General features: G+C 54.1%; 8 protein-coding genes across 8 annotated transcripts; 4 read left to right on the top strand and 4 right to left on the bottom strand.

Moving 5' to 3' along the window:
• Positions 1 to 17: 17 nt before the first annotated feature.
• B0T26DRAFT_735886 (uncharacterized protein) lies at positions 18 to 859 on the bottom strand. The gene has a single exon (XM_060443264.1). It carries the CDS (start codon positions 827 to 829, stop codon positions 254 to 256), a length of 576 nt encoding a protein of 191 aa, XP_060289769.1. The 5' UTR covers positions 830 to 859; the 3' UTR covers positions 18 to 253.
• An 813-nt stretch (positions 860 to 1,672) lies between these two features.
• B0T26DRAFT_623275 (heterokaryon incompatibility) lies at positions 1,673 to 2,158 on the bottom strand (the record flags this gene model as incomplete). The annotated part of the gene is made up of 2 exons (XM_060436113.1): positions 1,673 to 1,759; positions 1,826 to 2,158. Coding segments are annotated over 2 exons (420 nt in total), but the record flags the coding sequence as incomplete, so codon positions are not given.
• A 2,515-nt stretch (positions 2,159 to 4,673) lies between these two features.
• On the top strand, positions 4,674 to 6,493 carry B0T26DRAFT_807897 (uncharacterized protein; the record flags this gene model as incomplete). Its single annotated transcript, XM_060447237.1, has 3 exons — positions 4,674 to 4,759; positions 4,801 to 5,282; positions 5,328 to 6,493. 3 exons carry the CDS (start codon positions 4,674 to 4,676, stop codon positions 6,191 to 6,193), a joined length of 1,434 nt encoding a protein of 477 aa, XP_060289767.1. The 3' UTR covers positions 6,194 to 6,493.
• Positions 6,494 to 11,231: 4,738 nt separating this feature from the next.
• Positions 11,232 to 12,273, top strand: B0T26DRAFT_682173 (uncharacterized protein; the record flags this gene model as incomplete). The annotated part of the gene is made up of 3 exons (XM_060440729.1): positions 11,232 to 11,447; positions 11,601 to 11,773; positions 12,087 to 12,273. 3 exons carry the CDS (start codon positions 11,232 to 11,234, stop codon positions 12,271 to 12,273), a joined length of 576 nt encoding a protein of 191 aa, XP_060289766.1.
• A 1,822-nt stretch (positions 12,274 to 14,095) lies between these two features.
• Positions 14,096 to 15,501, top strand: B0T26DRAFT_758050 (uncharacterized protein; the record flags this gene model as incomplete). Its single annotated transcript, XM_060446348.1, has 4 exons — positions 14,096 to 14,152; positions 14,225 to 14,340; positions 15,150 to 15,200; positions 15,399 to 15,501. 4 exons carry the CDS (start codon positions 14,096 to 14,098, stop codon positions 15,499 to 15,501), a joined length of 327 nt encoding a protein of 108 aa, XP_060289765.1.
• Positions 15,502 to 17,320: 1,819 nt separating this feature from the next.
• B0T26DRAFT_796223 (uncharacterized protein) lies at positions 17,321 to 18,037 on the top strand (the record flags this gene model as incomplete). The annotated part of the gene is made up of 1 exon (XM_060446919.1): positions 17,321 to 18,037. A coding segment is annotated over one exon (717 nt), but the record flags the coding sequence as incomplete, so codon positions are not given.
• A 1,253-nt stretch (positions 18,038 to 19,290) lies between these two features.
• B0T26DRAFT_682171 (glycoside hydrolase family 45 protein) lies at positions 19,291 to 20,254 on the bottom strand (the record flags this gene model as incomplete). The annotated part of the gene is made up of 4 exons (XM_060440728.1): positions 19,291 to 19,471; positions 19,597 to 19,956; positions 20,045 to 20,089; positions 20,160 to 20,254. 4 exons carry the CDS (start codon positions 20,252 to 20,254, stop codon positions 19,291 to 19,293), a joined length of 681 nt encoding a protein of 226 aa, XP_060289763.1.
• A 1,455-nt stretch (positions 20,255 to 21,709) lies between these two features.
• B0T26DRAFT_735853 (uncharacterized protein) lies at positions 21,710 to 22,894 on the bottom strand. The gene is made up of 3 exons (XM_060443263.1): positions 22,593 to 22,894; positions 22,397 to 22,495; positions 21,710 to 22,327 (listed from the first exon to the last, which is right to left on the bottom strand). The coding sequence occupies exons 2-3, from the start codon at positions 22,423 to 22,425 to the stop codon at positions 21,727 to 21,729; spliced, it is 630 nt and encodes a 209-aa protein (XP_060289762.1). The 5' UTR covers positions 22,426 to 22,495; positions 22,593 to 22,894; the 3' UTR covers positions 21,710 to 21,726.
• Between the last annotated feature and the right edge of the window lie 1,793 nt (positions 22,895 to 24,687).

Genomic DNA, 24,687 nt, shown 5'->3' with positions numbered 1-24,687 from the left:
AAGGGTGTCTCGGGGCCGCCGGGGGACACTTTGGGTTCTAGCTGCTTGAGACGAGGCAACGTTGTTTGTGACCTGTAGTCTGAGGGAATTATATAGCAAGATGGAAACAAAATCCTCCTTGTATACTAATTCGAAATCATTCAAGCAGACTTAACTATAAATGGTCATGATCGGAAATGTCTCAGCTGGGACGCGGCGCCAAGTACCTGGTCTAGAAGAATTGGAGCTTCCCCAGATGCACCGTGCAGCCCTCTCACACAAGGTCAAAGTCCACCAGCTCGTACTTGCCCTCGTCCAGCCCATGGACGCCCTCGCCCTCCATGAACCCCTGCACATGGGCATCACCCACAAACATGTACTTCCCCGCCCGGTCTTCCTTCTCCCTCAGCAGCACCGGGGCGTCACACCCCAGCAGAATGCAAACCAGGTCCCCGGGTCGCGTGAAATCCGGACCTATGCCCAACATGCCCTCCCCGGCCTCACAGCTGTCCCTGGTAAAAACCGTGCGGCTCATCATGTGCCCCTGGACCTTGTGATAGCACCCCAAGAACTCGGCCTCCTTTTCTGGCGGCACCGGCTCGTGCTGGGGGAGGAAGTTTTCCCTCTTCAGGCCACCGTCCCAAACGCGCCGCGGCACCCTGTTAAGCCCGTCTAGGAAGCGGTCCAGCACGTCGCCGTTGCCGCTCGCCCGCTGCGACAGCAGGCGCGGCCCCACGAAGATCCTCAGCGGCAGCTCGAACTCGAAGAAGTTGGGGTCGCTCTCGTGGCCGCCCTCGCCGTCGCCCGTCGACTCCGGGATGTACTGGAACGCCGGGTCCTGCGGATACATGGCGGCGCGCCAGGCCGCGGCGTCGTCGGCCGAGCCGCTGGCCAGGTACCGGCTTGTTCGCCGCAACTTGTTGCCCTCCGCCTCGCCGTCCCCAAAAGACAGCAGCTCGTCCGCCACGCCCACCGCGACGACGCGCGCCACCACAAAACCCTTGGCCGTGAGTGTCCTCAGGTCGTCCGAGAAGGACGCGACGGCCTCGCGGTCGTAGACGACGCGGTGCGGCGGGAACACGGCGTCGCGGTTCCGCTCGGCGAGCACCGTGGCGCGCGGCATGCGCGTCCAGTCGGGCAGCCACGACGGGTGGTCTGGCGGGTACCAGGGGCTGTAGTGCGAGTGGCAGATGACATTGAGCCAGCGCGTGGTGAGCACGCAGGCCCTGACGGCGCGGAGGAAGGCGATGCGTGCCGGGAGGGCATAGTCGATGTCGGGCGTGATGGCGTCGCGGAGTGGCGGGGGCAGGATGCCCAGAACCGAGTAGATCTTGTCGTGGGGGAGGAAGCAGTTGCGCGTCGTGGTGAGGGTGAGGCGCGACGAGGCGGCGTCGGCGCGGGAAAGGGTGGCGGGGCTGCCCATCATGTCGGTGACGTTGCGCGCGTCGAGGAAGCGGTACCGGCTGCGGGTGGAGGTGAGTTTGTTGAGGTAGTCGAGATGATAGGGCGGCCAGTTGTAGGCTGGGGGTGCCAAGAAGAAAGCCGGGAGTCGGGGGCGGGCGTTGAGTATTTGGTGCGTGGCCGTGTAGGTTACCTCGCAGACTTCGATGGCCAGCTCGAGAACCTCCCATTTCACAGCGCGGTTGCCGCACAGCATGAGGGAGCTTCGAGCTACGACAAGCTCCTGCAGCGTCCAGGCGCGCCCGAACCAGGGCCGTGAGAGGAGTCGATGGAGCGCCTTCCAGCGGAGGGCATGATATGGCATGAGCAGACCAAACGCCTCGACCATCTGGAAGCGCTGCGTCTCACGGATCCAGTCGAATATGCCCTCCCCTTCGTCCTGGACACCAAGCCGCGTTAGATAGGCCTTGAAGTGCAGGTGAATTTGCTCTGCCCATTCGATGGCCATGTTGCTGTCGAAAACGGCATCGCCGAGCCACACAACCACGCGCTTGGCGCTATAGTAGATGGCGCGCATACGCATGACCTCGCGGTGCTTCTCCGTGTCGTCGTCCTGGTTAATGCACAGGGCGTCTACCCACAGGGTGCGCTCCGTATCCCGCTCGCGCAAGTTGATCAACGCGTCTTTTAAATTCGCCGAGAGGCCAAACGTCATTCCGTTGAGCGTCATGGACTCGGTCTTGGCTGGATCGCCCCAGACGTATGACAGGGCTTCGTACTCGATGAACGTCGCGGGCTCAGAGGGTTCATTCTTTGGGCTTTTTGCCTCGGCCTCCGGGGCGGCCCAAACCGTCTCGGCGATGGCTTGAGAGACGCCAAGGCTACGGAGCGACTCCGAGGGCGGACGGACCTCGTTACTATTGCCTACGCCGACCACGAGCTCTAGTGCGCCAACCAAGGCCTCTCGGGGAGTGCCGGGAGCGAGCTTCAACACGCGCAGGATTCGATCGTCGTCTGTTGGAATTGGCTCGTAGGCTAGCCGAGTGTGGGCGGTCTCGGGCTTTGCAGCGTCTGCCCTTGATAAACCCAAGATAGCGAAGGAGTCGGTGACCTGAGTGACCGGATCCATGATAACTATGGCAAATTCCCAATGGGCAAAGGGTAATGATCAGGCGTGTAGTTGGTATTCCGGATGGCGCGGAGAAGAGGTCTTGAGGATGAGATAGGCCCCCCGGTGCGGCTGACGGTCTTGCCACTGCCATGAAACCAGTGGTGCCGCCCACCCCTAGTTGCTCCTTGCTGTTTTCGGGTGCATGTTGGAAGGTTCTTTGGCTCATTTTGATTGGACCAGTACGGCTGGGTATCTCTTGGCGCTCCTGACAATTTTGGTTCAGCTCTCGTGCTTGTGCCCATGATGACGCTTCGTTCGCCGTTTCGTAAGGAGTATGTCTCTCTCCTCGTGAGCGTAAGTACGGGGTCCGTGATTCTCGCAGTTGCTGAGTAGTAGGAATGTTCCCACAACTTTAATGAGGTGACAAGTCAGTGGTCTCATCCTACAATCTCTAGTTAGACTTCAGGGTCATAAGATTAACCTGGGGCGGGGAATCAACACTTGCCAAGCGTTGCTGCCTGATTAAATCATCTCCCGCGCCTTATTTAAATAGCCTTTGTGCGGTCTTAGCCATGAGATGCTAGGAATTGGTGGCTCGGTGAAGGTGAGTGCTGCCACCGAAACATGGTCGTGTAATTATTGCTTTCTTTGCTAAACTCGAACGAGCATCACTGGAAAAGAACGTAGAGAATGAGAACGAGAGAGCCCTTGTCTTTCGGCAGCGTAGAGCGATTCGATATTCTAGTTATTACTAGCTAGATAGATATACATCAGCCACGAGCCTGGGGTTTCTGGCTTGATTAGGGACTGGAGATTCGAGAAGACTTACCTAATTGCCTATTCTATAACCAGTGATAGACTCAAAGAAGCAATAGCCGCATTGAACCTTCGCGGCGGAGACTTAATGGCCCAAAGGGAGAGGGAGAGGGAGAGGGAGAGGGAATTAATTAGCTGCGACTCCGCGCAAAACGGGACGTGGTTCCCGACAGTCGAACTGTCGGACAGAAGTGGGATCCAGTCACAGACTGACAGAGCCGCAGAGCTCGCAGCGGTGACTGTAATGAGCGCTGACGGTGAGAGAATAAAAAAAATGAAAGAGAATGAAAAGGTGCCGCTGCTGCAGGTAGCAATCCCGGGGTGGCAAGTACGGAGCGCAGTTAAGTGAACAAACAGGCTTTGTGGACGGCTTAATTGCATCGAATCCTTGGATCCAGTTCAAATGCTGCAAGAAAATGACCTCCTGCTCCCTGCGACCTGAGTAGAAGAAGCCCGAGCCTTCTCCGCCTAGGCAGGTCCTTGAGTTGTGTCTTATCTGCCAGGCGCATACCATGGAAGGAAGGTCTGCTGGACCTGACCTACCAAGTAGGTCAGGTGAAGGAGAGACCCACTTCAAAAAATTGCAGTCGTGTCGGACCACCCACTCTGTGTATGTAATCAGCGGTCCTAGCACAGAATCTGCGTTTTTTCTTCTTTTTCTTCATTTTCATTGGAAAAATGTGTAGAAGTTGGATTCCTGCTTAATTGCGAGAATTTTGCTCTTATTTTTGAAAACGGGAAGAGCGTTGAGCGGCTTCTAGCCTCTTAGCATCTTCCGCTGTGCCCCTGGTTATTACACTGCCTCTAGGTGCCGCGAACAATCTTTTTCATTGCAATCTCGGGTTTCGATTCGAGATGCGAAGAAGAAAGCACGCCTTTGCTCGTTTAACTGTGCAGTCCGCTAGTGATTTTGTTGGTTTTTTGTGTGCAGATGGCGCTGCAATCATGCATTAATCATTTTCGACGATACGATAACTATGCTGACTTGAAAGTTGGTTATGGCAATCACGGGTTGCAGGCTGTCAGCCAGTCACCAACACCCCGCCACCGCAGCTGATTGCAATGGAAACCTTATGTAAACGGTGGCGGGCAGGCGGGCCTGCACAGCACAGCGCAGGCACACCACTGTACCTGTCAGATACACCTACGGTCGACCCCTCAACTACTTAGAGCAATAATTTGCATTCATTCTATCACCACAGCAAACCAACCAACCAACCCACATCTCTCCCCTACCTGCCGTGGATTGGCCGACAACTCCCAGGCTACCCACTATTTCAAAGTAAAATATATAGACAAAAACCATGGACCGGCAGGTCGAGATCAGGGCGGGCCTGGCCCGCCGCTCTCGTCTGAGCTCGTTGACATGATTCTCTCGGCCCTTGTCGCCTCGTTTAACCACGATCCCGTCCACCAGTGGACTGAGCTCCGCCGCCTCTCGCGTCGCCAAAGGTTCGTCATTGAGCGCCGATTCGAGCTGTCTGGCTGCCCAGCACAAACATTACCCTGTACCTCGGCGCCTGGCACCGCATCGACTATGCCTTTTCCTATGTCGAAGCCGAAGTCGAATCTCCCGGTTCAGGCTCAGACGGCCTAGACTTGGACACGGCCGCCGCCAGCGAGCTTGACCAATGCAATACCGTCGTCTTCCACGCCGACCAAACCACGGCCCAGGATGACCAATACAACCCCAATCCCTTCACGCCCGCTGCCCTGGCCAAGCTGTGGCACTTTCACGGCCATCCCTATCCGGTGGCCGCCATCCGCGTCGGCCTTGGCGTCATGAATGGCGGCCTTGACGGTGGCTTCATCCTGAGCGTGGCCAACCTTGACGGCCTGAAGGTCGATTCTGATGACGGCTCCGAGATTCGTTTTCGTTTCAGGTCGACTTTCACCCGGCTCATGAGGGAAAGGAGCTGGCTCAATGAAATCACTTCATCCATGGTGACTAAAACACTCCTCATCAGACTGGCCAGTCACTATTTGCATGCTAATCCCCAACCCCCTGCCTAGATCGCAGATAGACCCAGCTTGCAAGTCAAACTCAACACCATGAACCCCTTGGATCTCTTGAAAGAGCTCGTCATGCACATACAGATTCCCCGATACGTCGAGCTTGCCAAGCGCATTGCTCTGTGGCGTGACCCCACAGGCAACACCCCGGCTTTGTTTCACGAGTCAACCAATGAGATTCATCACCAGTACGAAACACCTTATCTGATTTTCAGCAACGACGAGTCCTGGTCCGAAGACAGCAGCTCGGAAGCCAGTACCGAGGCCGGTGACTCGGGCCAGCCAGTGTCGGGCAGCAGCGCTCAAGAGGCCGACGGTGAGGGAGATGGCGATGACGTGCCCGACAGTGATGACGACGAGGATGAGGACGAGGACGGGGATGAAGACGAGGACGAATCCTCCTCCAGCAGCGAGGACAACGACAACGGCGGCCTCGGCGTCGACGACGACGAGGACGACGACGCCCTCAACTTTGACGATGATGACGACGACCTCGACGCGGCAGCACTCCGCGAGCCGTCGCCCGTCTACCACAACGCCGAAGCGCACCTGGGGCGCATGTGCTGCCACGAGTACCACGACGATAGGCAGTGCTGCTGCAGCCGGGGGCGGCAGGCCTTCTGCCGGGCGCGGTACCCGCCGGATATGTTCCTGCTGGCCGACCGCGACGAGTCCATGGTGCCGCTCCTGCCCATCTTCCAGGACTGGCTGCGCGTGCGCGAGCGCGACCCCCACCAAGACAGCGGCGAGGCCATGGACCTGCTGCACCGTATCTACCACCTAGCCGGCCATGAGTACCAGTACCGCACTGAGCGCCAACATGATGCCGCCGAGTGCCGCTTCCTGAGCAACTGGTTCAACCCCCAGCACTAGCTCGACGCCTACCCCCTCTCCAAGTCGAGCGCTAAGGAAAATATGATGCGCTACCTCACTAGCCGTCCGGGTAGAGACGAGCCTTTCTAAGCCTGGCTGCCGTACGGTGGGAGGTAGTAGAGTTGCATGGCTATTCACATACGGCGTAGAGTCTCATTCGCGTTGTTTGTGCAATGGTTTGGCTGTGGGGGAGGGACAGACGTAGTATCATGACGATGGACTCTTTGAGTACCTTAGTTATGGAGAACTCCTTACCTTACCTAGGTAGCTAAAACGATAAATCAAACCACAAGTTGCAATAGGAATGACATGAATATGAATGCTGCAACTAACACGGCAAACTCCTAGCAAGTTGATGTAGTGTAAGGAAAGAGCACCCCAAACGCCCGGTCCGGCCCAGGCGCCACCAGCTGGCCCCAAACAGCTGGCCCGGCCCAGGCGACCAGCTGGCCCCAAACACCCGGCCCAGGCACCCGCCAGATTGAGCCACCCAACTATGTATATAAATAGTGGCCCTCGCCCACCTTCCTTTGCGAGGGCCAGGTTGAAGTCTTTTACCAATGCCAGTCATTGCTCGCCCTCTTGTTCCCTCCATCGTGACCACCTTGATCAGGCGTACCTGCCTTCTCTTACATGTAGCAAAATAGCAGAGAGTGAGTTTTTCATGAAAGTATATGACTATATATATATAGAGGAGTAGCAGACAGCAATATACTCACAGTGATCCCGAGTGGTGGCGCAAGATGATGGCGCTATTCGATTCTAACTACGGCATATGGCTTTCTTCCCTTCCCTTCGTCTTTCATACAGTTAAGCACTTTTGTCACTCCCCATAGCCTCTGTCATGCGTGAAACTCCGGGCTTCAAGCAAATTCGCCACCCGGAAATAGATGCTCTAGGCAGTTAGCCTTTTGAAAGAGTGTTGTCAGAGAAACAACGCTAAACAGTAGGTGGTAGTTACTTGTAGTTTTAGGGCCTGATCGGCTCGCCGTTGCGGTGTCGTTGCGGTTGGGAAAAGATACGAGCTATGTGCATAATTAAAGTGGAGACACAGCCAATGTACCCCGAAACCCCTGTAACTAGGCTTTTCCTAATTAATTTTAGTCCCGTGTGACTTCCGCCCTGTCTTCCCGCAATTTTTTGACCAAAATACAGCCACGACAGCAACCCACCTATCGTCAAGATGCCCAGAAGACCCCGCATCAGGGCAACCGCAGTAGAGTCTCCTGCTCCTGAGGCCTCTATTGTTGTTCAAGCTAATGACCTACCCTCTGACGACGGCCTGCAAGCCTCCGATGACGGCCCTACTTCCGAGCCGACACCTGACGCGCCTTCGTCGACCCCGCGTACAAGGCGGAGGAAAATCATCTACACAACCGAAATGCAGGCGAAGATTATCGAGTTATTCCGAGACGAGGCTATCGCTGGAGCGTTCTGTATCAACAAGTTGACCGAGACGCGGCCGGCATTCTAGAGGATCTCTGTTACAATGGAGGAATCCTTTCCAGACTTCCACTGGTCAGCAGAGAAGATTAGGGACAAGTACGATAACGAGAAGAAGCGATTCCGAACGATCAAGACCTTCCTTAACAAGTCAGGTGCGAAATATAACGAAGAAGAGAGGATGGTGGAAGGCTCTGTGGAAGTCTGGAATAACTTCCTTTTGCAATATAAGGATGCTGGATGGCTTCGGACTGCTCGGTTCACTCTGTCAGACTATGAGACGATATACGCCAACCAGTCTGGTCATGGCCGTAACATTATCCGCGCGAGTAATGCCTTTGGCCCCTCTACTACGACGCCTGACGACGAGGGCGAGGGCGAGGGCGATACCGAGGATGCCATGGTCCTGAGTACGAGCTCAGCTACTGATGCTAACTCTCGCCAACCCTCTGTGGCGCCGTCGTACCGGAGGGTTCGGAAAGCCAATACAAATCCAGAGGTATTAGCACTGGCCCAGAGCCTCGATAAGCAAGCTGAGGCCTCTATGAAGCCAGCAGAAGCTATGGTTAAGCAGGCTGAGGCCATGCTTCGCCTGAAAGGGCAGGATGAGATCCAGCTTGCGATCAAGGACTTTATACACAACTTCTCTATCCAGTTAAGCCCCGCAGAGCGTTTAACGTGTATCATGCAGCTAAAAGAGCACTCAAATGCTGTTGCATGGAACACTGTAGACCGGGATATTAAAGAGGCTCTGACCGAGTCATGGAAGACTAGCTAGAAATCCCTCTCCCTCCATAGAACCTCTGCAATAGCATCCCGGATATCCTTACTATACCGACTCCTAATTATCTGCTCAGCATACCGACAAGCCTCTTGTGTAGCCTCAATTACTAGCTCCTCATCGCTGGTGTCAAGAAGGAAGTTATGGATACCAGTGACTGCGTACACGATCTGGACCTGGTTTCGTATCGAGTACTCTGGCGCAGTAGCTCGGATAATCTTCCACTTCCTCTTTAGAATACCGAATACCTTCTCAACGATAACCCGAAGGCGTGCGTGCCGGATGTTATATAGTTCTTTTGCTGTGGTCGGCGGGTTTTTGGCATTCCTCCAATCCTCGAGGTGATATCTGACACCATTATAAGGTGTAAGAATCCCTACATGCCCACCAAATGCAGCGTCTGCAAGGTAGAACCGGCCCGAGGGGACCGCAAAGTCATTCGCAGTAGCGATGCTAAGGAGCGTAGAATCGTGTGTTGAGCCCTCAGCACCAGCGAGTACGTACGAGAACGCACCATCAAATCGGACTGCGGCGAAGACGTTCTGTGCGATAAAGCCTTTCCGGGTTCGCCACTGGTGTTGCTGAGGCTCTGGACTGAAGGCGTGGATATATGTACCATCAATGGCCCCGATACAACCGTAGAATGCATCGTCGATAGACGGGTCGAGCCAGTCATCGTCTTTTGGCTTGACGAATGCGCAGTGTAGCTGTACGAGCTTGTCCAGTAGATCCGTCATAACAGAGCTCACAGTAGACTGGCTGACTCGGAACCGGTGGGCAGCATTACGCTGGCTCTCGTCGTGGGCGAATATCCATAGCACGATCATAAGCTTTAGCTCGGCTGTCAGATATCTGGACCCCTTAAGCCCGGTATGCTCTTGTAGCCATGTAACCAATCGATGGAAAGCGGCCTTTGGCATACGAAAAAGATCAACGAATTGGGTATCCGAGCTACTGAGAATCGACTCAGCAAGATGGCAGGCCCCCGAGGGCTCCTCTGGGTGGATAATATCGCAGTCGCGTGGCCCTAGTAGTCGACGGCGATCAACATACTGTAGGGCTACATCCACTACAGCTTTCGTGATGACGGCGTTGAGCAGAGGGTTATTGATGGAAGCCATTGGCAGCAGTACGTAGGATCTCGACGGTACGGCAACCCTTCTCGAAGAAGGGTTGCCGTACTGTTGGGAAAAAGCCAACCATACTAGATTTGGCTGTGCACTATACCATATGAAGGGCGTTGACCAGGGTGTCACGAAGAGCCCCGCGAAGATACATTGCATAAATCGAGACGGATCGTTCCGGGCGCTCGGCCTCAAATTTAGTCGATAAATGTGGGAAATTACCACTCGATTGGGGTTAGTGGCCTTGCAAGGCCCCCTGCGATTTTTTTTGTGCAGGTTTTCCCAACCGCAACGACACCGCAACGGCGAGCCGATCAGGCCCTTAGCGGCGAACTCCTACGGGCGGCATCTTGTTCACGCAACAGCCCTTCGGACCTACCCCCAAGCCATTTATTTCCAAACACAATTTGCGTACCTAGGAGTATTGTGCTGATGAGGTGAAGGTGAGTATGTTCACGTACTTCCATCCGACCTCGCGTCCATCAAGTCGCGCTCCCGGCTTCCCGTCTGATATTTTCGCGTTTATTTACCTTCTTTACTTGGAACCCGGCTCCCCCTGGGGTTTTCCACTTCGTTCCTGGCTGCATTTTCCCCCACTAGCAGGCATCATTCTCTTCCTCTTCTTCTTCTTACACGCCTGGGTTATATTTCTTCTCGCACCTAATTAAGCTTCGTTGACTTCTTCACGCCTGGACTATACTCATAATTGCGACTAGGCCTTATTCACACATTCACTGCTTCACGCCCGTACTAGTCCCCCAAAAATCCGCATCCTTAGGTTCGTATTATTCTTCCACGACTGCGCTGTCCCTGTCCCCTGCCACTCCGCATTGTTCCCTTATTTTTCTTCTTCCACGTCTAGGCTGTACCTTTCCCCTGCCACTTTGCATCGTTTCACTTCTTCTTCCACACCTAGACCATATTCATCACCGTGACAGGCTTCATTCACTTCTTCACGCCTCGACTATACTTGTCCCCCGATACTCCGCATCATTCGGTTCGTACTTCTTTACACTTAGGCTCTACCTGTCCCCTGCCACTTGGCATCCTTCCCTTCCTTCTCTTCTTCCACGACTGGGCTAGACTCTTCTCCCGCTAGTCAGCATCGTTTAGCCCATATTCGTCTACTCTAAGAAAAGATACCACATATACTATACCTTTCCCTTCCAATTTGAAGCCTCTCTCTAGCCACCCAACTTCTCGTCACCCAACTTCTCGTCACCAACTTCTCTTCACCCAACCTCTAGCTACCCAGACTACGCGAGACAGCAAAATGACGGGCAACTGGCTCCTCGACGTGGAGCTAAACGGCAAGGTCTACTAGCTCGCCGTCAAATTCCGGGCGCTACGCCACTTCGAGGCCTTGACGAGCCTCATCACGCGTGAGGACTGGGAGGCAAAGCACCTCCACGTCGTCGTCAACACGCCAGACCTCCTGCCGGGGTGCACCGCGGAGCAGGTCCAGCAGGTCACCCGGCTGCTGAAGATCGCCAAGGGTGCCGACGCACCGCTCGAGGAGGGCGCCCGGGTCAACATCGCGAAGCTGGCCGAGACGGCCAACCTGGCGTGCGGGCTCGGCCTGGCCAGGAACCAGTTCGAGGTCCAGTGGTACTACCACGAGCCGCTGGCCGCCCTGCACGCCGACCTGCTGGCGCGCGCCGGCGCCCGGGCCGACGGTGCGTGACCGTGGATGTCGTTCGCCCGAGCCGCGCCCTGGGAGGACTACGTTGCCATCGGCCTGCACCTCGGCTGCGAGGTCCTGTACGAGAGCGCCTACCAGTTCGTCGCGCTCATGTGCGAGTTCGGGCCCGCCAGAAACGAGCGCAACCAACGCGAGATTGCCTTCTGGAACCCGGGTGACAAGTTCCGCCGTGTCCTCGAGGCCATATTTGCCAGACCGCCAGAAGTAACTCTCCCTCGCTCACTCTTTTGTCCACCTTCGTGCCAGGCAGAACCAGGCTCTCGTCCTGTCTTGTCCATACCTCCCTACAAACTCTCCTACACACTCTACAAAACTTTGTGCTAACCTGCAATCCCAAAACCAGACGACATCAAGCAGTACCGAGACTTCCGTCGTGATGAGCTGCGCAACCTAGTCTCGATGATCGCGTACAACGTCCGGGCCGCCCCAGAGTCGGGTGACCGAAAGACCTGCCTGAACTGCAAGCAATGCGTGCTGGACTATTTGGACAAGGTCATGAAGGACTGCGGTATCTCGCCGCGCGTTGAGACGTACGTTGTTGGCTGCTTACATCGCCGATCCCTTTCTTCCATTCCCTAGTCCTTTCCATTTGCCTTTCCTCTTTCATTCCCTTCCCCCTTTCATTCGTTCCCCCTTTCATTCCTTCCCCCTTTCATTCCTTCCCCCTTTCATTCCTTCCCCCTTTCATTCCATCCCCCTTTCCTTTCCTTTCTCCCACACAAACAACCACAAGCCTCCCACCCCTTAAACCCCTAATTAGTTACCTAATTATCTTAACCACCAAACCCCATTAGTTACTTATCCTATAACGTAGGCAAGTAACGAACACTCTCTCGAAGACAGAGCCAGCTTCCGCGACTCGCACATCACGATGCTGAACAACCTGTCGAACGAGTTCATCAACGAGTTGGTGGAAGATTTCTGCTTCTACTGCGCGCGCGCCTTTTCGCGCATCCTGCGCGCGGGGCACGGGACCATCCTCGCCGTCGGCTCCGACTGCGCGCTGTACAAGGCCAATATTAGGGCCTGAGTTTCGTGTGTGCGTGTGTCTTGGAGAGGTTAAATTGGGGATTAAATCTTCTTGTTGCATGAAGAGGAACTAGAGTTGACTGATGAATGAGTAATGAAAATTTGAGATGCCCTTACTACTATGTTTGCTGCTTGTGTGACTGTTTTGGGAGTAAGTAAGATCTCTATAACGCCAAGATCTCATACGGTTTCTAGGGACAAATAAACCTAGCTGATGAGTCGATAGGTCTTTGGTATTCTACCGTGAGCCTCTTCTATGCTAGACTTTTGGGTTCCTCTATTAACCGTCTGGGTTTCTCCAACAGTCTATGTTTCTCTGTCAAGTCGTCTAGGTTTCTTGTCAGTCGTCTAGGTTTCTCTATTAGCTGTTTTGACTTTTCTATCAAGCCTTAATACGATTATTAGAATCATGTGACGGGATAATCAAGCCCCGTTAGGCGTTGGGAAAGTATTTAAAAGGCATTGTTTCTTTTCTATTGAAGAAGGGAGAGGGTCTATAGAGAGCTTAAGCGGCCTGAGAACCTTTTTCAACAGGACGGCGATTTTCTCACATTAAGCGCACGTTTTTGACAGTCCGAAGAGGCCTGCTATTAATAATTACCCATCTACACATAAGTAATATTTAAGAGGCAGTCTATTCGTACGGTAGGATACAGAAAGTAACATGCGCGCCAAGGCGCCAAGCCACTAGCCCAGCCAAAATCGGATTTTTACACCTTAGAAAGCCTAGTTCAATGGATTGAACGCTTCTTCAGATGGCCTGCCCGGCACCCTACGCCCGGACCTGCGCCCGGGCCAATTTTTACCTGCAATTGAGGCCATCGCCAAATCCACCGCCTGCGCCCTGCGCCCTGCGCCCAGGCCACATAGGCCATTTTCTACCTGCAATTGAGGACATCCGCCAAATCCACCCAAACCTTCCACATTCAACCACAACACCACAATACCGTCAATTGAGCTACAATAACAACAACACCGCGATTTTATCGCCGCGTAGGTAGGTACGACTTCGGGTATTCCTGTATCGATATTTCCTGCCAGAGAGGCAAGATTCGGCCTAGCGAAGCAGTCACACGAAAGAGTGAACAAAGGACTATAAAGTGCGACTGTCCTCTCAAACTTGTGGCTCGCGATAAACCAGCGGAAATGGACCTTGCACATCGTCGACAGCACGCATAACCACCCGCCCGCCGAATCCCGTGAGAACCTGGTCGAGAAATTCCTCCCTGAGCATAAGGCCTTTATAGCGACTTATTCTGACAGGCCCACAATCTCAAACCGTGAGATCGCTAGGGATTTGCGCGCTCGGTTCCCCGGCTTCGTATTCAACCGCAGGCAGCTTCGAAACCTTCGATATACGCAACGACAGAAGAGCCTTAACGGGTATACACCGTTCCAAGCCACGATGAAGCTACTTGACGATAAAAAGATCGAGTATACCGTACTTTGGTCAGCCGGGAACGACAAGAAACCAGAGGGTCTTTTTTGGACTACCCCGTGGTGCGAGGAGCAGTGGAAGCTCTATCCTTGGGTACAGATGTACGATAATACGTATAAAACGAACAATAAAGGACTAGTATTCTTCCAGGTCGTTAGCGTCAACAACCTAGACCAGTGCTTCAGCTGTGCCTTTGGGCTGATGAATAACGAACGCCAGGAAGGCTTTGACTGGCTGATGGACCGGGTCAATGAACATCGTGAGAACCAAGGCGAACAAACCAACTATTACCATTTCCGACTTCGACGATGCGATGAGGAATGCGATTATACGTGTTTACCTTGACGCAGACCCTCAACTCTGTATCTTTCACATCAATAAGAATATGGTGTTGCATATCCACGAGAAGTGGGATAAAAAGGCTGCAGCAGAGGTCGCCGCCGTACATGCCGCGGCATAGCCGGCTCAGGCTCCTGCACAGCCAGCTCAGGGCGAACGAACCGGTGGAAACCAGGACAATAATAATGAACCTGGCGATGACGATGATGATAGTACTCCCGGCGTTGTGAATCGCCTCAACCGCATCGCGGTCGACGAAGTCCCTATCGGCCGCGTGCCTGACGAAGTCGAGTACTCCCGAGCCGGGGTTTACAAGATTTGGGAGCATATACTATATGCTTCGCCTTGATGGCTTTAGTACGGCATATAAAAACCTCAAGGTATTCTTTCCACAACAACAGGAAATACTAGCTTATATAGAGAGCTTGATGCCTTTAGCTCCGCAGTGGGCAACGTGTTACACTAATAAGCACCTCAACCTTGGCCACCGTACCACATCTCCTGTTGAGGTCTCAACGTTACCTTAAGGCTTTGTTGTCAACGGGAATAGTGACATTCTTCAGCTCATCGAGCAAGCCTTCAACATGCTCGATGAGATGCAGAGGTCCATCCGCGAGGCTCGCCACTCAGTATTGACTCGTATCAAGAGGTCATATATAGGTAGAGACTGGCTCGGTGAGGCTCCCTATAACATTGCCGAGAGGGCCGTGGATCGGGTCGTTGTGACGGCGGGGCTCAGCACCTACTACCGCTGCACCACATCTTCCAAACGGATGCCAGAATTGCAAGCTGCCAAGCTGCAATCTGTAGTAGGTTATAGTATGATCACGCACCCGTAGGCCTCCCACAGCGCCTACGGACCGTGCCGTGACAGTCGTCAAACAACACCGCATTGCACTCGGCGCCTTTCCGACTGACAAGACGCCGAACCCGCCGCCCCTGCCGGAATGTACGGGCCAGTCTACCGACCATTTCGGCATTCCTTGCAGTCACGAGCTTCTGTATAGAATGAATGAGCGTAATTTGGGGCTCGTGAAGCTAGACTTCCGCCCATACTAGTGGTTGGGTAGGTCTATTCCCCCTGGCACCCCGGTCAACAGTCCCGATTTCTACGGCATCAACACCGACGCCGGCGCCTACGTCTACCGGCCGTGAGTCAGGCCTACAGGCTTCCATTCGCCGTCAACCCTCACAGTCCCCCCGCCTGCTCGCGGCGGTAAGGCGGTAAGGCGCAGGGATCCCGGGCAACAAGAGGAGGCCCTGGCAGCCGAGGCGGTCGTGTTGCAAAGATATCAACACCACGGGCATCGTCAGGGGCATCACGCACTCAGGCTTCAACTGGTGCGCAGGCTTCAACCCCACGGCGCGCAGGGCGCGAGGAGGCATTACAAAGGCTTCTACGCGCGGTGCAACAACCCGTCGTACTACGAGGGCTTTGGCCACAGCCTTTGAAGCGCAAGAAAGCAGCGATCTTGAGGATGCCTAGGCAGGGCAGGTTTTTATTGCATTTTTGGGCATGTATGTAAGCAACAATACAGGTTGAGCCTTCGGGTTTTATTACAGAAATGACAATATAGTGTTTCAGTGCCCATGAGGTAAGTAGTCAGGAGTGGCTACTGTCTCGCCACGTTATTTACCACGGCCCGTGTTCGAAAGTCGACCCTTTCAGCCGGATCAAGCTCTGGGATCCCATTTAAGGCGGGCAAGGCGGCCATCCCATGTGTCCAGGACTCTTCCGGAACAAATGTAGTGTCTACCGAAAATCAGACAAGATGACGCGTGAAAGCCGTCATTACTTACGTATACGCAGGGAAAGGCAGTGAGGACGTAGGTAGGCAGGGTGTTGTTGCAATTCCCAACACTCGCACCGGAGTCACGGCTGACAGGGGGACGGCAAGTGACATGGAAGAGCCGCAGCGGCGAGAAGGGCATGAAGACCAATGCAAGAGGAGATGCGCATCTGTCAGGACACGTACCTAGGAGTGGGTGCCTGGGTGTTTGTTTAGATAGGCGGGTACGGGACCTGGTTGGTCCCCTAATGCCTGCCCTGGGTACGTAATCCCGCGTTCTGTCTTTTGCCTTCGGGCACCAGTACATGGTCAACGTGGGCATACCGTCACCTTAAAAAAGCAGCGTTGACACCAACTTAATTCAGCGACATCATGTGTTTGAAGGATTAGGTACGTTGACGAGCTTTCCCGGGCTTCACGGCATTTTTTCTTACTATTTTAGACCTCTTTGACGACTTTTTACATCTTTTTTGGTGGAGCGGAAGATGCCGTCAAGTATCATCAATTAGTTATTGCCATATCAATCAATTCTAGCCTCAACCCAGTCAAATATCCATTTTGGCGGCTCAATTCAACCAAATATAGCCTCTCAAGATTGAGTTGTTTGAGCCATTGCCAACGCTGTAAAAAAAAGTAGGTATACACATGCTAACAAGTCACAGCATTCAATACAAGATTAGCATGACCCCTGTGTCAGAACGACCTTGCTACTTTGGGCATGGCCTAGGGTGCCCGGGCAGGGCCCCCTAATTAGACCGCCTTTTTACAGGATCAATCAACACTGGTCCCAGACCTGCAGGTGCAACCCCTTTTTTCTTCCCCACAACACAATACAATACACACTTGGAATAGCCTCATTTTTGACTGCTTTTGCATGCTTTTGGCTTCTAAGAGTTATGGGCCCGGGAGCTGCATCTTCAAACCACAGCGACAAGCATTTATTGAAGCCTCTATACCGACAGAGCAGTCCATGCGCAGGGCACCGGAAAAACAACATGACAACGACAGAAAAGTCAGTCGTCCTCGAGGGTTCGGAAGACTGGCGTAACTGGAACAACTCCTTCATCAGTAAGGCCGTCGACGACGATATTTAGCATCTCATCGACCCTAACTCAGAAGAATGCGGCGATTTCTTTCCAAAGCCGAAGAGGCCTCTGATCTCGGCGTTCTCGATGAGTAAAGAAGTCCATAAGAAGCACTACCAAGCCACTGCAACCGCTGCAAGAGCCTCCATCACCAGAGGCAACACGCCGGGGAACCAGGGCACACAGGACGAAATACAGGCTGCCCCGGCATCGAATGCGGAGGATGTCCCGGCCACCTGCCTAGCGGACCTGACTGAGAAAGACAACAAGGTCCACATGCGGAGCCTCACCCTATACAACACGGACATGAAGGCCTACGACACTGAGCGCAGGACGGTTGTAGCCCTCAAGAACTAGGTGCGGGAGACGGCCTCAGCGCACCTCTTCAACGTTGCGTGCCAGCCTACCGACCCGATCAATAAGTGGTACGCCAACCTGAAGGCTCAAGCAAGTACCACACCGTCAAATAATGCCGGCAAGGCGAGGACCAAGTACAAGCAGGCCGTATACCCTCTTACAAAGCCCGCGAAGTCATGGAAGGCATGGATCGACAACTGGCAGGAAGCACTACAGACTGCACAGACAAAGAAGGTCCCTGAGGCACAACAACCCGCTACTTGGTATGACGACTTTGAGGCGGCGATCAGGGGAGCAGGCTGGTCCAACTGGTGCGCACTTTACCGCCTGGTGAATCAGAAGAGCATCGATGCAGGGACCCTCGACTACAGGGACCTGGTGAGTGCGTTCAACCATAAAGTCAGGGCACAGGAGGCATCAAGGAAGCCATCACGGTTCACGAAAGGATCCTTCGGAGCAACATACGGCAACCAGGGCGCCGACCGCCCTGAACAAGAGAAGGCACCGGGTTCCTCGAAGCGGAGATACACCGGGGGCAGCCATTCAGGCTGTAGGGTATGCGGGAATGCTCACAACCTGGAAGGCTGTTGGTACCTTTTCCCTGAGAAGGCTTTCATAAAATGGAACCCCTCACAGGAGCGAAAGGACAGGGCGGAGGAGGCCCTGCAGGCAGACGAGTCCCTGAGGAAGGAAGTGGAAGCCCTAAGAAAGAAACACAAGGTCGTTCTGCCACCCTGCACAAGGATGATTAGCTGAATGAGGGCCAAAAGTATTTTTTTGCCAATTTATTCTAATCATTTGTTTTTTTTTTTAAAAAAAAATTTAAATTTTTACATCTCTGCATCATCTGGAGAGGTTCCCCAATGGCGAGGCAGTCGTGGGTGGTCTATGGTGGCCCTAAGAGGTTGTGCGTTCGAGTCGTGGAGCGCGGCATCCGCGTCCTTTTTCCTTATTTTGAAACCACTGGCACGGGTGAAGAGGCTCCGTTACAGACCACGGTTTCTGCCCGCTGTCCCAAGACTCATTTCCCTCGCGCTGGGTGAGATTATCGTCTAGAACGCTCCTTCAAACTTTATTTGGTTGCTGTGGGTTCCTTTCTTTACCTCCCTGACACCAAAGAAGGCCAAATTTGGTCTTGCCACTATTCAGCTACCAACATGACAGCACTCACATGGCCCAGACACGCAGTCTTGAATTATTTGACAGTATTAATTATCCAGTTCTTGTTGCCCACCGCCACACCACGGAGGCCTTGTATTTTCTGTCACGCTCAGGCAGAAACAATGAAGACCATTTCCATCCATTCACCGCCCAGGGCGCATGACTTGACATATTATGGTCGTTAATGATGTGAAGCTGCGAGAAAATTATGTGTCCAGACGCGGCAGGAGTTGTCTACTAATCAATGGCACCCACATGCTCTAGTTTAAGCTTGGAACTTTGTGACTATTCCTCGGCTCGGCTCTAGTGCCACACGATCACTGCTCCGATTCCCAAAACCTGTAAAGCATTGGTGGCTTCTCTATAACGGCTCACGTGTTCTCTCCAGGTTTACGTGTCCTCGACTAAATATGGTCGTGGAAGGGGATCATTCAAGCCCGCTAGACATTGAACAGCATGAGCATCGTCGTTATAGTGGCAGCAGCGCCATGTGATAGTCACCTAGTAATTATTGTGATAGAATATCCAGTCGTGTCCAGAACGCAGCCAGTAAGTTGCATGCCAGATTTCTCTTCGCCTTGTTCTTGTTTCTTCCTTTTCTCCCAAGCCCCTCGTCCTCCAACGTGCGGGGGCTCAAAAGGGGCAGAACAACACAAGCGGTCATTTCTCGTGCTTCGGCAATTAGATACCTAGGTAGATACCAAACAGCCAGTCATACATTCATTACTATCTCTAGAATATTCCTGATGAGACTCCTGCTCAACCCACGATGACCTCCGTGTTCCTTGCAAGACCACCATCCAAACTCCAGTTCACACCACACCACGCTCAGGTCAGATCAATTCAGGTCAGGCAGCACACCCCGAGATGGACGTCAGCCGCGTAGGGCAATCGACCTGCTTGTAGTCGATGCCCCAGGTGTTGACGGCGCCGCCGGCCCAGTTGTAGCGCCAGTAGCAGCCGCCCTGCAGGTTCTGCGGCAGGTTGGCGCACTCGGTGCCCGTCTTCACGCCGCCGCCGCTGTCGCCCCTTTTATTGTTGTTTTCCCGTCAGCATAGGTAAGGTATTCATTATTATCAGCCTCCTCGGAGACAAGGGGGGAAAAGAAGAAAAGAAATAAGCGGGGGGTGGCTATCGACTAATTAAGTGCTCACCAGTTCTTGCCATACTGGTTACGGCAGCCGGCGTCGTTGCCGCCGCTGCCGCCGCCGGGCGTGAGGATGACCAGGTCGGCGGCCTTGACGTCGGCGCCGGGCGGGAAGCTGTTGAGGGCCTGCACGACCATCTGCTTTCCGCGCGCGGCGCCGCTCGTCCACGTGAGCTGGTAGCACTTGCAGCAGTTGGCCGCGTCGCCGACCGTCGCAAAGCCGTACGACAGCTTGTCGCTCACCGGCACCGGCACGTACGAGTCGCAGAGGAAGCCCGTGCCGCCGGTGGTGCACCCCGAGGGGGCCTTGAGCCCGTTGCTGCTGGCCAGTGGGTTGTTGTTGATGTCGCACACTTTAGGCGCGCCTCTAGGTGGGAGAGGTCATTAGTGTCGGGCTGCGTGGTTGGCTGGAGAGGGAGGGAGGTCGGGGGAAGGCCGGGTGAGTGTTTGCTTACTGCACGCCTTTAAGATTCGCCTGCCAGGCGCAGGCAGGCTTGCAGCTGTAATTACGGAACAGTTTGGATTAGCATCCATGCTTTGGGACCCAAGTGCGAAGCGTGACAAATTTACCAGTCCCAGCCCGTGTAGCTCTTCCCCGAGACGGCGTGGCTGATGGGTACGGACGCCAGAACGCCCACAGCCACGGCGAGATTGTGGAGATGCATTGTGTCGTCTGTTGCCGTTTCCAGTATCAAAATGTTTAGTCAAGGATAGAAGAAGAAGCTTTTCCGCGGAGATTTGAAGCTCGTTTAGGAAACGCTCCCTGACCGTCGACAGCCGAAAACAATGGAGACCATGGGCCTTTATAACAGTGTGGCGAGTCTGGCAATCATCTTTCCGGCTCGGGCCCAAAGTTCCCCTCCTTTGGAGATAACTGCTTGATTGGACGCGGATCTGGCATGTTTCTGGTTTGCTCGGAGAAAAGAAAACACATGGCCAAATTACCTACCCACACCACATACTGTATACACACACCCTCACGATAATACTCGGCCGAAGACCTATAATTAGCACCCTAGAGTTGGTCCCCTGGCGTGCCACAATATCAGGAGATTTACCGAGCTAGCGACACGGCCGTCGTTTATGTCCTGGTTCTAGGGCTAGATTTAATTAGTGAGCCTCGAGATGATTATCTCCTTGACCGGTGGGACGGGAGCTGGGACGGGACGCCTCCATGCCACTTCCGCCAAGGTAGTTAGGGGAGGGGGGTTGTGAATCGCCGGTATATTGTTGGCGGAACTGCTCCCTTGCAGGCAGAGAGAGATTACCTATACATCGTTGGTACATACCCTATGCGCCACGCCCGGTAGCATGAGATCTATCGAATTTAGCCGAGAACTGGTAGGCAGGGGGCGAGGCCGCACAAGAGACCCGGTCCTTGGTAAATCCACTCCCGTGTGTGTTGTTTATTGGTGAAATGGGGCGTCTTTCCGTTTGGTCTCCAAAGCCGTCATCCTTAGCAATGAGGAGTTCCGAAGGTGCGAGTATCCATCCGTAATGCCGTCCAACACACTTTTTGGGTGATTTGTGCAGTTATAACGCAGCATCGATTGATGATTTCTGCACCAGAGGGGTTTGATGTTATTATCCACGATAATAAAAGGACGCCATAATTAATAAACCGCAATCCACCTCTTTTGATAAGATATCACCAGTAACCGGCCCAACGGGTCTCCGAGTCTGGGTCTGAAATGGCTTCGGTTGCCAGCAACGGATGTCCGACGACCAGGATGGGCGGGAAGATGCAGGCTTGGAAGCTGTCGGAGAATATGGGACAAGTCTCAGCCGCCTCGCTTACACCTCGCAGAGTCGACCCGGCATCGCTGACCGGCTCATCACTGTCAGATATAGCTCCATTATATTGTCCCGCCCAACCGGACAGACACGGGCGAGCATCCAACCAGTGAGTTAATATCGCCCAAAAATCTACTAAATATAGCAGAATCAGAGTCAGTAAGATGCACTGAACCTGAACCGAGGGTGCTCTTGATCAAAATGTAATTTCAGCTGTCTCTTTGCTGGAAACTGAACGGTGCATGAATAGAGTACGGAGTATGAACTGGCAAATGCAGGTCAATCCTAGCGCCGCCTTCACAGCCAATAAGCAGGGCAAGCAAGCATTCATAATGAGACAATTTCATTCAACGAACTGAGTGATATATTTACTCGTCAGGGCTACCAAACGCCACCTCGCCAAGAACCCCTTCATGCCCCTCCAGGTGGCGACTCTGCCAAGATACAGAAGGCGAAGGACTCGTGAACCAACTGCCGTTGTTGAAGCTGAGTCTGCTTGGCCGCTGTTGAAGCCGAGCCTGTTTGGGTTGTAGCACCCAAACAAGCCCAGCCAATCAGTCGCGAAATCTGGTGGGCCGGAGCCCCCACCACATGTCGGCGACAGGGCGGCAGGATCTTGAATTGCTGTTGTTGAAGCCGAGCCTGTTTGGGCTGTGGCACCCAAACAAGCCCGGCTTATTAGCAATATCCCTCCACTATTACGCCGTCTTATCCCACGTCTGGGGCGAGAACGAGCCCAAGACGATTGTTGCTGAGTTGCTGCTGACTTGCTGCTGGCCCCGAAAAGGGACGGCGCTTCTGGGAACGGCCCCAAGACAAGACGGGCACGGTAACCCTGCAGTTGGTCGATGGCCGTCTCGTGTACATCTTGATCCTCTTTCGGCCGTTGTCGATCTCTTCGGCGATTACGCTGCACTCTCGCGAGAAGAGCTCTCTTCTCCACCCTGGCCGGCCGATTTAGATTTCAAAACGACACAAGCCCGGCAATCGAACATGACAGGATAAGACCTTACCGTAGGCAGCCAGCAAAGCCAATCACCATGCGTCTGGGCTCGGGCCTAGGCCCCCAAGTCGAGATTATATAAAGACTGCCGGGCCATCACCGTTAGAAGCTGCGAACGTTCCAGTTAGCTTCGGCAACCACACTTGAAGGAGCAGCAGCGTGACTGGGTAAGAGGCAACGGAGAAGAGAGGATGCGGAAATCTTACTCTTGTCGCCGTCGGCTAGCATGCCGCCGCGCCCGCGGCAAACACAAGCCAGTTGGCCTGCGTTGTCATAGACATAGCAAACAATGCTGCTAGTAGGGTCTCGTTGCTTGTGGCCGCGAAGCTGTGCAGAGCCGTGCAGCACTGCGCAGATCTGCCGAGGGACTGGAGGTGGTTGGAAAGAAAAAGTCTTTGATTTTTTTTGGACGAATCTGGATGTTCGTGGCGCTCTAGCCACGATTGTGCCTAGGCGTTGTGTCGCGATTCAACCTTAGGGGGGTAATGAATAGTACGTTGATTCATGTTCGGTGCTACCTACGGTTCTAGCTGAGGGGGCCTAATTAAGTGGGTGCGGGTCGATGTCCGTGCAGCACGTTCCTCCGTCACGTGCCTGCGCACCCGACCCTCCCCATCCTTTGCCGTACGGCCCAAAGTGTCGCTATTCCAACACTGGAAGCAATAAGTTGGTCTAGAGTCTGTGGGTGTGCGAGTGCAAGTGCCAGGGCTAGGGCAGCAAAGACAGGGCGAGTGCCAGGCAGATCCAGATTCAACCAGGTGGTATCAGTACGGTAACGAAATTCAGCCGAGGAGCTTCCAACCCGCGTTGCCCGGGCTCTTGTTTGGCTGCTGTTGGCATGGCTGGAATGGGCAATCACAACTCACCAGACGATACCAGTCAAGAGCGGCCAGGTACCAGATCTCACGCCTACATTGTTTGCCTGCCCAAGTATCTGCAGATGTACCACCTACCTTATACAAGCAGCACCAGTTTCCACATGCTTCCAAGCCTTCAACGTTCAGGTAGGTAGCCCCTGCAGCCAAAACTGCCGCTTCAATGAGCCAGGAGCAGTCGCGATGGGAGCTGCATGTAGTCTGCGGGGCAGTGGGAGACAGAATCCGGAAGTTACCTGGCCACCGTTCTTCTCCGTCCTCCACTAAGGGTGTCAGAAGTCAAGCTGGTAGCCTACTGACACTAATGATTCGCAAGATATGTATAATTGCCTTTTTCAAGAGACCCTTGTTGTTCACGTTTCGCTGCTAGGTATCCGAAGAGTCCATGTTCTTCGTGTTGGGGTTTGCACTTCGGTGGGCACATGTAGCTGGGCATGGGTAACATGGCTCCTGTCCCTTTGGAATTTGCGTCCTCTCTCGCCCCACTCGCTCACTGCAGGTGCCGGCCACGGCTTCCCAGGTTGTCCTGTACGCGGTCTTTGCTGTCATGGGTTCAGATAGTCCCACCAGATATCCTGCTATCGTCTGTAAAGTCAGCCACCCCGCAGACGGCAGCGACGCGTCTAGTCCCAGTCTGTACGTCGTCTTGCTAACCACGGGGAGAAAGACAGACACTACCACCTGCGTTTTCACTGGGAGGACGTGAAATACGACCGCCGAGAGTGGTGGAACCCTCTCGCCGGGGCACAACTTTCCAGTCTGCACGGACTGGCTGTGAGAATACTGCCACGCCACAGAGTTGTGTTTCCTGCGAGGGGGTCCTCCACTCTTGCTAAGTGTTGGTTCGGGCTCTGGCCCATCAGATCTCCCGGCAATGGAAGGATATTGCTAATGAGGCCGGCCGGCTTGGGTGCCACAACCCAAGCAGGCTCGGCTTCAACAGACCTATGCGCTTGGCTAATGTTGCCCTCAGCAATTTCTCTCAGCAGTGGCGATTCAAGTCTGCAATGATGGTGGTGGATAACCTGTATCTTGCTGGCCCGGAAGACGAGCTAGCTAGGGGCGCCCACTGGAGGAGGGAGTGATCCAAACGCCAGAGACGGCCTCGAGCAGAAGAATCTCTCTAGGAGACGACCTTAATTAAGATAGCCGGGCGCCCTCCATTTACGTGTTGTGATCCGTGTCACTCCATGCGAGTCTGCCAGTTGTTCTGAAATTGGGTCGCTGTAGCTAGCACTTCCGACCCTCACTTCACCAGCGCAGGCGGGGAGGCCGCGACCTGAAATCATTGCGCGCCTGATCCCTCTCGGAGAAGTCGCCAAACAGCAGCAACCCAGAGTCTATAGAAAGCCTCGGCGCGCGTGGAGAAAAACAGAGGCGTACGCGACATCACCTTTACGACAAGATGCACTCCAACAGGGACGAC

This window comes from Lasiosphaeria miniovina, assembly GCF_030549165.1.
Source record: "Lasiosphaeria miniovina strain SMH2392-1A chromosome Unknown B0T26scaffold_9, whole genome shotgun sequence".
NCBI lineage: Eukaryota > Fungi > Ascomycota > Sordariomycetes > Sordariales > Lasiosphaeriaceae > Lasiosphaeria > Lasiosphaeria miniovina.
The sequence above is the reverse complement of the archived record's forward strand: the minus strand, read 5'-3'. Positions and strand labels throughout refer to the sequence as shown.